Genomic DNA, 17,380 nt, shown 5'->3' on the forward strand with positions numbered 1-17,380 from the left:
TTGGGATACTTGCAGGTTTTGCTGAGATGAGAAAGACAAGTTGTTCAGGGTAGGACTCACCTATAGTTCCCCCCGCTGCCTCGCGTGTTGGGGCTGGGGGCTCCATTTTAACAGCAGGCCCTCAGCCGTACCCTTGTCTCATTCCTAGCCCAGCTGAAATGAGCTGAAGGTAATGAGAAAAGTCCAGACTTACACTCATCATACTTACTGTTCCTACCTGACGTTAAATGAGGCCTGAAACCCAATGCTCATTCTTTCCTCTGAAATTGCACTTCCTGTTTGTCCCATTTCAGTAAATGACAACTCTTCAGTTGTTCAGGTCCCAAACTGTAAAATCGTTTTTAAGATTTTATTTATTTATTTCACAGAGAGGAAGAGATCACAAGTAGGCAGAGAGGCAGGCGGGGGGTTCCCCTAAAATCATATTTTTGAATTCTTTTTCTTACAACCCAAGTCCCCTCACCAAGTTCTATGAACCTCAGGACCAGGTGGAGTCCAAAGACATGTAACCAACTCCATTACTTCAAACCATCAGCCACTGTCTCCCTCTAACTCTTGCCCTCCCAGTGCTAACTACAGCAGTATTTTCAAAGCACTCTGCCTGAAACCCTCCAGGGACTACTCATGTCATGCATAATAAAACACAGGCTCCTCAGCATGGCTTACAGCGGCATGTGTGATCTGGCCCCTTAGGGCCTTTGGTTACTCCTTTCCAGCCACACCAGACGCTTTGCTGTTCGTCAAAAACAGTTCTCAGGGCACCTGGTTGGCTCAGCTGGTAGAGCACACAACTCTTTTTGTTTTCAGGTAGAGTTTGAGCTCCATGTTGGGTGTACAGATTATTTAAAAATGTTACCTAAGGGGGCCTGGGTGGCTCAGTGGGTTAAAGCCTCTGCCTTCAGCTCAGGTCATGATCCCAGGGTCCTGGGATGGAGTCCCGTATCGGGCTCTCTGCTCAGCAGTGAGCCTGCTTCCTCCTCTCTCTGCCCGCCTCTCTGCCTACTTGTGATCTCTGTCAAATAAATAAATAAATAAAATCTTAAAAAAAAAAATGTTACCTAGGGGCGCCTGGGTGGCTTAGTCGTTAAAGCCTCTGCCTTTGTCTTGAGTCATGGTCCTGGGGTCCTGGGACTGAGCCCTGCATCGGGCTCCCTGCTTGGTGGGGAGCCTGTTTCTCTCTCCCACTGCCCCTGCTGGTGTTCCCCTCTCTCACTGTGTCTCTGTCAAATGAATAAATAAAATCTTTAAAAAAAAAAAAAAGTCCTCTAAAAGTTTTCCCTGATTATATTTAGAATAGCACTGTCCCGCAACCACCTTCTTCTAGAATAGCACCTCTGTCCTGACCTGTTTTTTTTTCTTAGTATGTACCAGAAATGTGTATTTACTTATTTCTTGTCTAGTTGCCCTCAACCCCTAAATGAATACAAGTTCCACAAAAGTAGGAACATGGCTTTTGTTCACTGCTGTCCCCAACCCCTCAGCACAATGCCTGACACAGAGCAGACATGAATACAAAATTGTTGAATGAATGAAGTGGTATAATCTTAAACATCCACTAGGCCAGCTGTCTGAGTAAAAGTTGACATTCTACAGAAAACAAAGTCATGAGACACGAGTAGAGACAAATGGTTTATTTGGGAACAAGAAGTAAAAAGGAATTTTTAATTCCTCTTCTCTCTTTTGGTGGCAGAACCGAACTGTGATCGTCCAATGGAGAGCAACACACAAGAATTTCCCCGTAGTCCTTGACCTTATGCAGAAATGCAGAGAGGCCGGAGTTGTACGACTTGCCGTCGTTTTCTAGACAGAAGTGCCAGCTGTTGTGTTTTCTGACGTATCAGTGGTGGCCCCACTCTCTTTCTTGTCTTCAGGTTTCATGGCAGGAAAGAGAAGTACTTCCTACAGGAGAGAAAATGCATTCTGAAGGAAGAAGCATGCTCTTTTCCACAGCTGTCCACTCATTCCTTTTGCTTCTGGTTACCGTGGCCCAAATCCAGAGATCTCGGCTTTTACTTCAACTTAGTCCCTCTCAAATACAGGGGATGGAAAAGAATGAGTGAACACAGAGGTTCTCTGACAGTAGGATTTCCCGGTCTGTAACAATGGGAGTAAGAGTTTCTGTGCCTCTCTCATAGGGCGACTTAAATTACATGAGATCATGCACGGAGAGAACTTAGTGTGTTCCTGGGATCCTCAAGAAGTGCAAACGACGAGGACGCTTTCTGCCTCAGGTAGGAAAAACCCAAATCCTATGAGGTCAGAGGCCCTGACTGTCCTCCTTCCAGCCCAGAGACTCCACCTTTCTTCTCCAGGCCCGCATTACCCGGCTCTGAGAGCGGAGCTCCTTGGGGCAGTGCGCACCGGAGGCCCGCCACGTACCTTGATGTTATTGGAGTCTGTGAGAAACATGGTGACGCGGTCGATGCCCATGCCCCAGCCAGCCGTGGGGGGCAGCCCGTACTCCAGGGCCGTGCAGAAGTTTTCATCTATGAACATGGCTTCGTCGTCGCCAGCAGCCTTAGCCTGCAAGAGAACCAAAGAGCAACAGTGTTCCAGGCCGCACGGTCTCTCAGGGTCTGAGTGAGCGCATCAGCACATTCCCAGGGACAACCATTCCAGGAATGATCTGGACACCCAGCACGTCTCGGGAATTGGCTTCCCAGTAACTTCAGGATGGAGCCATTTCTTTCCAAGACCGGGTGGGGGCAGGTGAGCTCCACTTCAGAACCCATGAGAATTTCCCTGTGAAATGAAACCAGCTCCACTGCCCCAGAATATCAGTGAGACTGATATTCGGAGACTGAGGATTCCCAAGAGTCTTTCCCTCATTTCCTGAAACTACCCATCCGTGGCAGTGCTGGTGCAGGCAGCTGGTGGGGGCTCTGTCTTCATTAATCTATCTGCCTCTTGCCCCAAAGTCCCCTTAATAAAAGTATCATTTAAGAAAAATATTGTTGTTAGGCAAATGTATTTTCAAGGCAAGCATCACACTCCCCACACAGATATGATCATGCCTAAGCTCCTCCATGTGGAAATTCTAGGGCCCAAACCAGCCAAGTTCTCCATCTTGAAATGGGACTTCCTCCAGTGAAGCCCGTGGCTTTACCCTTCGTTTCTGCTGAACCCACCAAGAGATGTAGACAATGACAGAGACCAGGGTTTAGGGTGACATTGTCTAGTGAGTGGGCACAGGAGGAAACAGCTGCCTCTGCCCCTACCCCCTTCCTTACCTTGGCCTGTTCTTCAAACAGCTGCCGCTGCCGCACAGGGTCGTTGAGCTCGGTGTAGGCATTGCAGATTTCCTTCTTCATGACAAACAGCTCAAAGCGCTCAGTCAGACCCTCTTTAGAGCGGTGCCTGGGGTGGGAGACCAAAGGGGAGGCTGAATATACAGGTTCACTGTATGTACAGGTTCACTAATAACATCTGCTACAATCACAGGAGTTCCTGAATTCCAGTTGATTCCACAGTGCTGCAAACTGAGACCTGAGGCCCGTATGCACTCTGGCACCAAGTCATTTGGTACAGTAGTGAGGAGGGTGAGAGACGTGGACGCTTTAATCATCTTCACAACATGCCTGTGTGGGAGATGGGTGCACTGCCCATACCTCCTGTGTTCAGGCCTGCTGTGCCCTGTCACGCTGACCCCGAGCTGCCCACAGGACTTGCTTTGGCCACTGGGACATCAGCAGAGGCTTGACATGTGTTTGCACCTTGGGGTTGGTTCTGGAACCCGGCTACCATGTAAGGGAACCCAGGCTATGCTGCCAGAGAGAGGCTACATGAAGAGGTTCTGGAGGATGAGAAGCCACGTGGAGGGGACACGAGGCACCTGAGTTCCTAGTTACAGCCACTTTAGTTACCCTCGCTACCACTCAACAGAGAAGAGTACCCAATGAACCCACAAACTCCTGAGAACTGCTGCTTTGTGTCACTAAATTCTGAAGTTGTTAGGCAGTACAGTTAAATGAAATACCTTGTTTTACCTTACCATTTAGCCAAAGGGCTCATTATCTGCGGGTGATCACAGATGAATGTAGGATTGATGCATGTCGTTTCCAGGAACTCCCCGACAAGCTTAAGGAAAAAGCAAAGCAGAGCTAGAGATCCTTTCTGAATGGCATTTTGACTGTCCCAGTTCTGGTGGAGGAGGACTCTGCTCTACCCACTACCTGCTGCTACTGGGGTTTATCTTAAGTCTCTCCCTGGCTGGTACACTTTAACTGAGATTACCTAACTTCTGGGCACAGAGCTTAGTACAACAGGAGTTCAAAGCCTATGAATTCTCTTATTTCTCTCTGTGAGGGCTTTCCTGAGAGGCTGGAGAAGCTGGTGCTCCACAGTGGAATTCACCTTCGTACGGAGCACGGGGCTGGTTAGCACGGGATGAGGGCATGTACTTGCAGAGAGCACAGTCTGTCACCTTATCAAGGAGCCTGGCTGTGGTCCGAGGTGGAGGGCATTCAACAGCTCTTGCCACGCAGATGTCATCAAGAATTTTGCGAGTTTCTGTAATACAAATGTACAAGTCAGGACAGAAGGCGTTACGCAGTAAAAAAGTATATAAGAAATGGTGTGGCAGGGACGCCTGGGTGGCCCAGTTGCTTGAGCAGCTGCCTTCAGCTCGGGTCGTGATCCCAGCATCCTGGGATCGAGTCCCAGATCAGGCTCCTTGCTCGGCGGGGAGCCTGCTTCTCCCTCTGCCTCTGCTGCCACTCTGCCTGCCTGTGCTTCTCTCTCTCTCTCTGACAAATAAATAAAATCTTAAAAAAAAAAAAAAGAAATGGTGTGGGAAATTCTTGCCCTTGACCTCATCTAATTCAGGGCTGAATAGGAAGGAGCCGTTCCGTGGAGGTGTGCATCACTTCACCTACCTTCAGTTTCAAAGAGCCTGGTGTCTGGCAGCTTCATCCCCAAGGCCTTCTCCAGCTCTTCCACCATGCTGATTCTCCGGAAAGGCGGGGTGAAGTCAATCTCACAGGCTTCGCCCTCTGGGCCATCTGGGTGGTAGGTGACCTTGTAACTGCCTGTAATGTGCTTCACCATCCCTGGGAAAGAAATCTGTCATTTAAAGAGGACCCACAGGAAGTCCTCCCGAAAGCAGCACCCCACTCCTTCAGACATGTGTGAAAGACAAAGGAAACAGGACAGGTCACCTGATACCATCTTTTCCGTGATTTCCATGAGATCGTTATAGTCTGCATAGGCCATGTAGAACTCACAGGTGGTGAACTCAGGATTGTGAGTCAAATCAATTCCTTCATTCCGGAACTGGCGTCCAATTTCATAAACCCGGTCAATGCCACCAACCACCAGTATCTAATAACACAAGGCCAAGGTCATGGCAGCTAATATTAATGACTCTGGAAAGTCTGTCTACAAAAGCTAATTTGGTTTTCATAGCTCAGGCCTGTTTTCAGGTCTCTACGCAAATGCTGAGTAACCTACCCTCTTCAGACCTCTGTAGTGGACAGTCATCATTCATTCTGGTTGCTCAGGACCTCTGAATACTCTTCCTCTGCTGGGAGAGGACTTTCTTTTGTGAGTGTGAGACTCAAGAAAGGAGCCTCTTGGGGTTATGATGCAGGCATCCTAAGCTCCCCACCAGTCAGCATGAGAATACAGCTTTTGAAAGCTACTGATGAAAGAAGTAAGTAGTACAGAAGTCCTAATGGCAACAACCTGTGCCGAGCCAGGGTCACGAGCTGTGTTTGTTGTCCCCAGTGGAAAAGATCCAGCTTCTCCATAGGAACAGCCCAGATAGGCCTGAGAATCATTCCTAGCCCTGTGGTCTCCAAGCCTGAATCTCTGATCCCTCTGGCTCCTTGGAACTGTGAGCTTCCTTATATATTTGAATACATTCTTCTTGTGTTTAAGCTAGTTGTAACAGCTTTTGTTGTCTGCAACAATTTCGAATGACAGTCTTCTATATTTGCTCTGGTCATTTATAACATTTATTGTCAACTTCTAGGCAGAGATCAAACTTTTTTTTTCTTTCTTTCTTTTTTTTTTTAAAGATTTTATTTATTTATTTGACAGACAGAGATCATAAGTAGGCAGAGAGGCAGGCAGAGAGAGAGAGAGAAGCAGGTTCCCTGCTGAGCAGAGAACCTGATGGGGGGCTCGATCCCAGGACCCTGAGATGATGACCTGAGCCGAAGGCAGAGGCTTTAACTCACTGAGCCACCCAGGTGCCCAGATCAAACTTTTCTATAAAAGACTAAAATCAGATTTAATCCAAGGAGGACTATAAACTTAAAATATGAGAACCAAAGCAGGTTAGGAGGAGCTCTACACCTAGGAAAGAAAATCCCTTTGCCCTCGGACCTGTAATGCTTTACTGATCTTGTAGAGAACTTCTGGAAGTATAACATTCATAGGCCCGGCAGATAATAATACTCTCCTGGCTGTTCTACCCTCACTGTTCCTTTATTTCTAACTGCTCCTACCCAGCCAGTGGATTTCCAGCCTTCTGCTTCTTGAAGGAACAAGGCATCCTCTTACTGCTTACCTTATGGTAGAGCTCTGGAGCAACTCTCATGTATAAATTCATGTCCAGCTCATTGTGGTAGGTGATGAAAGGCTTGGCCACAGCTCCTCCTGGGATGACGTTCATCATGGGAGTCTCAATCTAAACGACAGGGAAAAACATTTAGTCTTCATACAGAGGTCCTCAAACTAGAGGCCTTTGGGCTAACTCAGGTTTTGCATGGATATGTTCCATCCCTGTCATACCCCCAAGTAAAAGTCAAGTCTAATAGTCATATCAGGTGGTGCTTGATAAAAAAGTAGAGATGAAAAAAAAAAGACGAAAAAATAAAAAAAGTAGAGATGACTTGATTTTCTAGAAGCATCTCAGTTTCTTTTAACACCAAACACCATTAATATGGTACCATAAATTTTCATAAACTGTAAATTAAATTTTTTTTCAAAGATTTTATTAATCTGAGCAGGGAGCCTGATGGGGGACTCGATCCCAGCACCCCAGTGTCCTGACCTGAGCCAAAGGCAGATGCTTAACTGACTGAGCCACCCAGGTGCTCATAAATTAAAATTTTAAGAAACACTGTAAGTTGAAATGCTTTTATCTTTGGACTCAGTTATTACAGACATGCAAAATGCTCCAGAATATATTGGGAAGGGGGAACCAGGTCCATTAGAATACATACAGTGTTACTTCATTTTTGTTTAAAGCAAAAAATAAAACCCTTCTAAGACATTTCACCACAAACCTCATTTGCAGCAAGCTCAGGTACATATATATGTGCAGCATATATTTTTCATACATCCCTGTTTTCTTTGAATTTGTTTTACAATAACATGAATTTACTTTTCTTGCACAAATTAAAACCTATTCTTTTTTTTTTTAATGCTACAAAAAAGCAAAATGAGTCGATAACACACTGAACGTGACATCATTAGTGTGTGGAAGGCCCTATATTTTGTCCATTATTTCAGAATTCAGGTCCTGCCTTCTTAATCAGGGCACTGAAAAAAACAAGGTGGAATGAAGACAATACAAAGAAAGGGGACTTTTCCTTGAGCATGAACAATATGGACATAGGACACGGAGATGGGAAGAGAAGGAATAATTAAAGGCAGGCATAACAAGGCAGCTCGCTCATTGTGTCAGGTAAAAATTCTCCCTCACCTCTAGGAATCCCAACTCATCCAAGAAACTCCTTATATATGTGATGATCTTAGAGCGGATGATAAATTTCTGCCTCACGAAGTCATTCAGGATCAAGTCCAAGTATCTCTGGCGATACCGTGTTTCCTAAACCAAAAACAACAGACAGAAATCACTGTTAGGCCTGATTCAATGCCACAATAAATCACAGTGAAGAGGCCACAAGAGCTTACCTTGTCTTTGAGGCCAAAGTGGAGATGAGGTAACATATGCAAGCAAGGAGACAGCAGTGTGATCTCATAGGGAATGATGCTCAGCTCACCCTTCTTGGTTTTCCCAGGATTCCCCTGAACTCCAATTATGTCTCCCCGACGCAGCTTGTTATTGATGTGAATAAATTCTTCCTCTGATTTGTAATTCCTGAAAGTAAAACGTACTTCAGTATACAATACGCCAAATTAAACTGACCACAGATTTAGTTTTTTTTTTTTTTAAAGGTTTTATTTATTTTTTATATATATAGAGAGAGCACAAGTGGGGGGAAGGGGGGAGGATTAAAGGAATCCCACGTAGACTCGTGCTGTGCATAGAGCCTTCCTCGGGGCTCTATCCCATGACCTGAGGTGAAATGAAGAGTTGGATGCTTAACTAACTTCACTCCCCACTAGTTTAGTTTTTCAAACTGACCTCTGGCATCTTCACCAAACCGCAGATGCCTAGTTAGTGTGCACCCGAGAAGAATCTCCAATTCTTCTGTCAGCTGCTGAAGTGTGATCTGCTACCTGTAACTGCTGCACAACCTGAGAGCAGCTGTTATTCTCTAGGTGACCAGATGGCATTTCTATTCTCTTTTTCAGCCGTAATCAACCATAAGCTTTTTTAACTTTAAATATCAAAAGGAAAGGGAGACCACATGGGCCTTTGTCCCCAACCATGTTGCTTTGGGGCCATCTAGAAAGGCCTGTAATGGGGTATTTCTACATACCTGGAATTGGCCATGACTTGCAACTTGACCCCCTCTCCTCGAAGGTCATAGAAGATGAGCTTTCCCCCAGAAGCTCTTTTGGCATGTATCCTACCTAGAAAAAGAACAACAAAAATACTGACCAATAAAACCAGAAGCCATTTTGTAGTATCAGTGCTAGAAAAGTTCCCTCTGCCATTGTTTATGTCTGGGTAAAATATCCTATGACCACAGACTAGAACAGTTCGATTTCAGCTTGAGAATTAAGCTCAGTCTTTTCTTCATGGCAACGATCCTCATTAAATCTGTTAAAAATGTGCAGGAAGATCAGGATTTAAAGCTGTTTACTAGACTCCTGGAACATGGTTGTGTCAGTGGCAGCAGAGTCTTTGTATCTATCTCAATCCTCACATAAAAATAGAAAGCACAGGGGCACTTGGATGGTTCAGTGGGTGAAGCCTCTGCCTTCCGCTCAGGTCATGATCTCAGGGTCCTGGGATTGAGTCCGGCATTGGGCTCTCTGCTCAGCAGAGCCTGCTTCCCCCGCCACCTCCACCCCCGCTTCTATGCCTATTTGGGATCTCTCTCTCCCTGTCAAATAAATAAATTAAAATCTTAAAAAAAGCAAGCAAGCAAGCAAGCAAGCATGCATTACTAGACAGGCAAGGTCAAAAAGTTACGGACAAAATTTATAACAAAATTATGTGGGAAGATATTCCCCAAAATCTCCAAATACAAGCCATGGGGCAAACCACCAAGAAACCTAAGGAAAAAGCTGTAGGGAGCAATGAAAAGTGTCTGATGGGTCTGAGAACTGGAAATTTCCAAAATAGCCATACGCAGTCACTGGAAAATGTGGCAGCTGAACCCAGAAGGGGATTTGCCCACTGCCACATGCGTAAGTATAGGGGGCTGGGGCTGCATAAAGTCTAAAAGAGCTGACGCCCTTCAGGGTAGCCTCATGAACCTACTAAATTTAACAGCCAGAGCTCCCTTCTAGGGCAAGGCCCACAAAGCTGAAAAAGACCAGGAACACATAGACAAAGGAAAGAGAAGATCCAACAAAAGTGAGGACGGGGAAGAGAGCCTGGAAATCTCAGAAAGCAAGCTGCTTTAATTCCAACACTGGACAAAACAACGGAAGAGGGAGCTCAGCTAAGCTGGAAAAGCTGTCTAAACTAAATTCCCTTTTAACATTTCAGGAAAAGTAATTTCACATAAAAATGAAAAAGATGTAAGCACTGAGGTAAAATATCAGTTATTAAATAAAAAAGCACTTGGGACAGACATGCTCAGAAAAAAACAATGCTGGGGTGCCTGGGTGGCTGAGTGGGTTAAAGCCTCTGCCTTTAGCTCGGGTCATGATCCCAGAGTCCTGGGATCAGGCCCTGTGTTGGGCTCTCTGTTCAGCAGGGAGCCTGCTTCCTCCTCTCTCTCTCTCTGCCTGCTTGTGATCTGTCTGTCAAATAATTTTTTAAAATCTTAAAAAACAAAACAAAACAAAAAAACAATTCTATTTCACAGTGAGTTTCAAAGGGACATGAAACCAAAAGCCTCACAAATTAGAGTCACAGAAAAACTAAGAAATGAAGTGACACACGAAAAAATCAGAAATAAAGTCATTTCAGAAACGAAGACTAGAGAAAAATAAGAGTGAATACAATAATGCTTTAAAAGACACCAGATGGGGAAGAATAAAATTTAAATATCAAAGCATAAAGGGACATATCAAAGATAAAAGGGACTTGAAAAGTGACAAATATTCAAAAGGGAAGATCCAACATACGGATATAAGGAGTCCCAAAAGAAAACCAAAGTAAGAAACAGAACATACAAAAAATTGTATTTAAGAAAAATTTTCTAAAAGACTTGAAAATACATATTTGAAGAGTATACTGTGTGCCTGAGAATACTGTCTCAGAATGACTAACATCATGACACGTTTTAATAAAATTACTAGGCTTGAACCTTTGGGCATTTAGGTACTGGCAGAAGTTTTCTTTGGGTAACTGAAATTATGGGTAATTAAACTTTTCTCCCTGCTGCTTTAAATGTTCTAAATTTTCTACTATTAATAGTTTCACTTTTTGGGGGTGGGTCAAATAAGACTTTTTTTAAAAAATTTTTTTATTTTAGAGAGAGTGTGAGCGTGTGCACAAGCAGAGGGAGCAGCAGGCAGAGACTCTCCAGCCAACTCCGTCTGTGCTGAACGCAGAGCATGACATGAGGCTTGATACCAAGACCTTGAGATCATGACCTGAGCCGAAACTAAGAGTCAGATGTTCAACCAACTGAGCCACCCAGGCACTCCAAAGACATTCTCTTTTTTTACAGTAACCTCTATGCCCAAGGTGGGCCTTGAACTCACGACCCCCAGATCAGGAGTCTCCTGCTCTATGGACTGAGCTTGCCAGGTGCCCCAGGTTTTTTTTTTTTTTTTTTTTTTAAATTAAGGAAAAGATCCCATGCAAGATACTAGAACTCTTGGGGCACCTGGGTGGCTCAGTGGGTTAAAGCCTCTGCCTTCAGCTCAGGTCATGATCCCAGGGTCCTGGGATCGAGCCCCATGTCGGGCTCTGCTCAGCGGGAAGCCTGCTTCCTCCTCTCTCTCTGCCTGCCTCTCTGCCTACTTGTGATTTCTGTCTGTCAAATGAATGAATAAAATCTTAAAAAAAAAAAAAAAAGATACCAGAACTCCAAAATAACCATGTTCTAGAAATACAGGCTCAGTGCAAAACATTCTCAGGCCACAGGTGGGAATTTTTAGGAGCATGGGGCCACAGCTCCCACTGGAAAGAGGAAGTCCTCCGAAGCACTGTGAATCAGCAGCTGCATCAGGTCAGGAGCTCTGCTCAGAGAACGCACCTTCCTCTGCTGTATCACCTCATCTGGAATATACGCTCATGTCTTAGGGCTGCTCTGTTTCTTCCTGTGATGGAAAAAGAGCAGCCCTGTCCCTCGTTAAGTAGTAGCCTCAGACAAAGACTACTTGAAAGCAAGACCAACCCTGACCTTCCTCTGTGCTCCTGCAGAGGCCTGTGCTGTGGGAGCTCAGCAAACTGCCAGGGAGTCCTCGTACCTGCCACCTTTAAGGTGATGTCAGTTAGGTGGTCCCCAGGCTGCAGGTGACTGTATTCTTGGATGAAATCAGTGAGCGAGATGTCAACATGGAACTTGTGTGGGTACGGGTCTTCCCCACTGATCTTCAGCTGCTGGACTGCTTGGCTGCGGATCTTGAAGTATTGCTATTGGAGGGGGGGGAAAAAAAGCCTCTGAAAAGTTGAACCTGGTCAGACCAGTGGCCCATCAAGCACAGTACTGTATTCTGCCCCAGAGTGGCTCCAATGCATTAAGGTTTCCTAACCTGAAACCTCCAGATCTTTGAAATCCCAGGATTTGATATGGATTGAGATTTGCACTTAAGTTACGCACGGTGGCCAAATCCACGGGTGGAAATCAAGACCAGAACTCCAAAACGTAAAATTCAGTGAAAAGAAAAATTGGAATTCTGCCTAAAATAAGTTTAATTTGTACCAGTGGCCTTGGTTAGCACTTTGTGGATACACATGCATGGTGAGTTATGTACCTTTTTTCCTACTTTCCCACCTCTGGCTACATATCCGATTTTCCCCAAGACCAGCCTTTGGGGCCTAGAGAATGTACAAAGGGAATATTCTAAGGCAGGGCCAGCACACTTTTTTGGATGCAACCACCCAACTCTGCTATTATGTGAAAGCACCTTAGACCAACGTCAACGAATGGGTATGGGCTCCAACACATTTTATTTTCAAAACCAAGGAGGGGGAATGAGAGGAAAGACAAGGAAAAGTGGATCTGGCCTACAGACTACAGTCCAAAGTAAACCCTAGCCAATCTTTAGAGAGATAGCTTCTCTGGATTTACTCAAAGGCCCAGCTAGTTTCAGGGGAGATTAGCCAGACACTTGAAAGTCCTGAATCCTCCCAAATGCCCGGTGAGAGTTCATCAGGAAAATGCTCGTGGCCTCTGCCTTTAATCAGATGGAGTAACAGACCTCCCTGCCCACCCCCCTACCCCATTTGCAGCGACCCAAGGCTCACTGCTTGTTCCCATTCCTATTTATTTTCTTAGTGACTGGTGCCAAGGAATTTGCCTTAAGTCTCATCAGAAGCTTCCCCAACCTCAGCCAGAGTGGTGGCCCAGGGGACTCACATTTGGGTCCAGAGTCTCCTCCTCAGCACCCACACCATTGTCAGCGGTGTGGTTGGTGGCAGCAGCGGTGGCCTGGCTTAGTTGTTTTTCACTGAGCTCCTTCTGCTTGGCCTCCTTCTCTGCGATTTTCTTCTCAGCTTTCAGGCGTCTCTTTAGCTCACTGTTGGGAAGATGGAAATGTTCAATGTGACAGTTGCCTGAGAGTCCTCTACTCTGTTCTGCCCCATAACCATTTATCAAAAATATGAACAGCCTGGGGGGAAATGCTCTTGCCCCGTTCTACACCCCCACTGCTAGTCTCTTAGTCAACGATATAAGTGAATAAGATAAAGGAAAAGTAAGTTTAGCCTAAAAATGTGAAAGGTCTTTCTCAGCCTCTGACTTCTAGTGTGAGATCCTAATTAAAGCCAAGATACCCCAGGACGAAGAAAAACTGAAACAGGCAACATCTCCAGCTCTGTCTGCCACCCCTCTTTACATCTCTCCAAGGAATGGGTTAGTTGGGGGTAGGACAGGGTCGGGGACAGGTGGCTCTTCAGAGTTCAAGGAGACACGTCACTGACAATCTCTCCCTCAGCATTGGTCAATGCACTGACAATGGCCCTCAGTATTGGTCTGTCTGATGGAGCTTGACTTTGACAACAAACTGGCAGGACAGTGTATAAACCAGCATAGAGCAGGGCATCATACAACATCTTTGGAGTCAGACTCCAAAGCCTGAGACTAAATCCTGACATACCTGCCTAGGAATTACAGGACCCCCATATGTAAAATGGACATAACAGAAGATGCTCCCCTCCCCAAACGTTGTGAGGACTGAGATGACCCTGCCCTTAGCATTTAGTAGACACGCAAATGTGAGCCATCCTGGCTATCCTTCACTATCTCAAACCCTTCATTCTCTGTGCCTAGGACAGAAATCTTAGATACGGATACATTTTTAGTCAAACCCCTCAACATCCACACTCTGATCTGAAATCTTGCTATCTGAACCCAGAAACCAAACAGATTTCAAAGAGAATTGATCAATCATTCAAACTACCAATGTTCACCAAATATTCTATAATAAATGAACCATGGCAAATGATACCAAGTCATGCTTGCATATTATCTGGCTTGAGGGCCATTCTTAATTTTCAGTATGAACTTAGAATAACTCAGTTAAAAAAATAAACTGGTGATGTTAAATAATGATTTTTAAGTAAGAAGACTGACTCCAGGGGCCTCGAAGTAGGTGTCTCTGGATGTAAACTGTCCTGTAACAGCTGTGAAGACAATCATTGCAGAACTGTATGCTAGGCCTATTGTGCTGTAATTCAGTCAGTTGGCATTGGAGCCTTTTTGGTTTTCCCTAGCAGTAACATAAAAAAACCTGTTTTCCATTCAACCAGATGTTGTTCTTTAAATCAAATTAATCCTAAGGAAAATCCAAAAAGGTCCTAGAGATAGAACAAAGACTAGAAACCAAATTAATCTCAGGAGCAAACCAAGTCAAAAAGACAGGAAAGGGAAAATGACATTTGTTCTCAACATTGTTCTAGAATAAGATCCATAAGTCACCTCTAGGATCTGAATTTATTAAAAAGAGAAAATAAGAAACAACTACCAGTTTTGGTAGTGGAGCTCTCTTTCCTTAGCAACAAGTCCAAAGACTTAAGCAGAGGCTGTTAACAGATAAGGACCTAAGTAAGGGAAGGATTTCTGCTCCCAGAGCAACAACAAAGATAAGGGCACCAACCTTCTTTTATCAGAAAGTGGCTTGTCCTTGTGAAGCGCTGTGAAAGGAGCAAGTTGATACAGTCGCAGCTCCCTCTGCCCCCACCGTGCCCAGGAGGTTTGGCGCAGGGACCCCCTAACAAGCCTTACAGCAGCTTGCGTCAACATGGCAGAACACCCCGGAACTAATGATTACCACCACCTAACAGGAAACAGAGATGTGGTGTCAGATGGGACAAAACAGTATAAATACACCCAACCAGCACTCCTACTGTTACAGGGAGGGGGCAAGGGGAGGCTGCACAACCTTTTAGTGTTCCACTGAAGACCCTCTTAACTGACAACAGCCCTGTAACACTCCCTGTGCTGCACCTCTGACAACGGTCTGTTCTTGCTATGGTAGTAAGGTGCACACCTGGGTCAAAACTCAAGAGCAAGACACTCAACACTTTATAGGTAGAGATGATCACAACAATCTAGAAAATAGGAAGACAGGACCAGAAGCAGTGTCTCTGAAGCCCCGACATGTGGCTTCTCCCTTGAAGATTAAATATGTGGCCACGAAGATGGCAATGGGAAGCATATGAAATGTCACTGTCAACTGCAAACTCTGAATGAGGCTAAAAGTAAGCCACGCCAAAGCACCTGAGTCAAAGATAAGACTTGTTTGAACTCTAGGAACAAGGAGGAAAGGAGAATTTCAGGAAGCGCCCTGGACTACATTAATTTGACCTTTCATTTGGGAATCAGTCACCTGGCAGGCAGCCCATCTGTTTTTAAACTTGGAGAAGATAACTGGCATAGCATGGTGCTCACTAAAAATGCAGACCAAGGAAGTCCCAAGAACAATTAAGATACAGAAGGAAATGTTAGTCATTAAAATAATTATTTTAGCCCTTGGTAACTAGAGGAATATACATCAACAGCAGATTTTTTTGAGACAACGTGAGGAGGTAAGGTGCAGGCAGCGTAAAGGGCATGGGCTGTGGAGTTCTGGACTTGGTTTTAGATCTCTGCTCCAGAGTCCGAGTCGGTGACAAGACCACACTTCAGCACACTTCAGCAATGTATTTAGTCACTCAGAGCCTCGTTTTATTAATTTGAAAAATGGACATTAATACTTTCCCTGTAAGGTTATTCTTGAGATTAGAAAGTTTATAGTTCTAGCATAGTGTTTGACACACAGAACCTGCTTTAAAAAATGGTAGCTGTAATTAATCTAGGGAGTGAGTAAAAGGAATTAGCCAAGTTCCTCAATTTATTTCAAAACTGCACTCAGTTGGAAACCTGTTTAGGAGGCATTTATGATTTACAACCCTTAAATTCAATTACAGTTGATCTTTAAGCGACCTGGGTTTTGACTGTGCAGAGCCCATTTAAATGCAGATTTTTGTGGGGATAAATAAAGTATAGCACTGTAAATACATTTTCTCTCATGATTTTCTTAAATTTTTTTCTGTTGCTTTATTGTAAAAGTATGGCACATATTTAACATACAAAACACATGTTAATCAGCTGTTTATATTATTGATAAACTTCCAGTCAACACTGGTTATTCAGTTTTGGGGGAGTCAAATGTTACACTCGAACTTTCCATTATATAGGAGGATGGTACCCCTAACCTCGGAGTTGCTCAAGGCTCAAAATATACCGATGTAACAGATCAAAGTCCAAGCAACTTTCCCAAAGGCGTAAGTCCAAGTCCAGGTTCCAAACATCAGATGCTCTCAGAAGGACAACATATTGGATGCTGTCAAACCATCAATTCAGATGTTTCCTTTCTCATTTTTCTAGAACATCTGATGCATAAATCCAGAGACATAGAGGAAAATCAATTTTTACTAGTTAAGTTGTCTATTCCATCAGGGTTCAGCAAAAGAACTGAGCCCTAATGCACGAAGGCAGCCATTATTTTTAATGAATTAACTGCTCTCCTATGCCTCTGGAATGGTACTAGTTACGCACCGTCCTTGGGAGTACTAAGAAAACAAATCACTGCCTGTGTTCTGTGCTTCAACTGAAGAACCCTAGTTGAGAGGGAATATATTATATATACCCAGAAATACAGGACACAGCCAGTTAACGGAAGGCTAATCTTGATACATTTATATTTATCGTCACACTCTTGTTAAGGATTTAGGGTGGTTAACCAAGATCTATCCAGCAGTGCTCCAAAGTGCAGCCTTAGCGCGACGGTTGAATCAGACCCTACTGCTAGACTTCGGTCATTCACTCACAGATCCTTTAAATAACCCCCATAGATAGGTGCACAACAGTTTTTAAAGAGGATCCATTTAATCATAATACTCAGAATAACCAGAGTGAGACCAAGGAAAACTGGAAGGTCTTTCCGAAAAGCTCGGGTATTTAGCATTTCTCCGACGGGTAGCGAGGCGTGGCTCAATAAGGAAAGAACGCATTTTTTTCAGAGGGAGGGCAAGGAAGGCGTTAAGTTTCGCTTTTCTCTAGTCCATTCTCATTTCTCCTAACTCCAGAAATACGACCCCAGGGCTCCAGCAGAGCCCGGCCCCGGGGCAACCTGGGGGATGTAGTTTCGGGGCGTAGCGGCTACGTCCCGGCGTGGCTATACCCACGAGAACCGGCAGGAAGGCCCCAGGCACAGCCGCCTCGGCCGGAGCCTCGAGGCGCTTTCTAGCTCGGACTGTCATGCCGTAAAGACCCTAATAACTCGCGGCGACACTTACTTCTTGCTCAGTTTTGGCTCGCCGCCGTCCACTTTCACCTCAACCCCTTGCACCGCAGCCATCTTTCCCGCGGCCGGACCTAAAAGGGACGAGAGTCGCTCAGTAATTTCCAGGTCACGGCCGGAAGCTCCGCCTCTTCCGAGAAGAGGGGGCGGGCGCTCTTCGTACGCTGCT

The 17,380-nt window shown here is 45.0% G+C and overlaps 1 protein-coding gene across 2 annotated transcripts; it reads right to left on the reverse strand.

Moving 5' to 3' along the window:
* Nucleotides 1-1,616: 1,616 nt before the first annotated feature.
* On the reverse strand, nucleotides 1,617-17,315 carry KARS1 (lysyl-tRNA synthetase 1). Of its 2 annotated transcripts, XM_059381287.1 has the most exons (15): nucleotides 17,207-17,294; nucleotides 14,524-14,703; nucleotides 12,786-12,945; nucleotides 11,674-11,839; nucleotides 8,616-8,709; nucleotides 7,864-8,050; nucleotides 7,652-7,777; nucleotides 6,512-6,631; nucleotides 5,157-5,319; nucleotides 4,875-5,048; nucleotides 4,424-4,509; nucleotides 3,992-4,077; nucleotides 3,231-3,357; nucleotides 2,380-2,523; nucleotides 1,617-1,899 (listed from the first exon to the last, which is right to left on the reverse strand). In XM_059381287.1, the coding sequence occupies exons 2-15, from the start codon at nucleotides 14,667-14,669 to the stop codon at nucleotides 1,801-1,803; spliced, it is 1,878 nt and encodes a 625-aa protein (XP_059237270.1). In that variant the 5' UTR covers nucleotides 14,670-14,703; nucleotides 17,207-17,294; the 3' UTR covers nucleotides 1,617-1,800. The 2 variants fall into 2 exon arrangements, with proteins under 2 accessions (XP_059237270.1, XP_059237269.1); XM_059381286.1 differs by lacking the exon at nucleotides 14,524-14,703 and having other exon boundaries at nucleotides 17,207-17,315.
* Between the last annotated feature and the right edge of the window lie 65 nt (nucleotides 17,316-17,380).

This window comes from Mustela nigripes, chromosome 17 (assembly GCF_022355385.1).
Source record: "Mustela nigripes isolate SB6536 chromosome 17, MUSNIG.SB6536, whole genome shotgun sequence".
In the NCBI taxonomy this organism is placed as follows: domain Eukaryota; kingdom Metazoa; phylum Chordata; class Mammalia; order Carnivora; family Mustelidae; genus Mustela; species Mustela nigripes.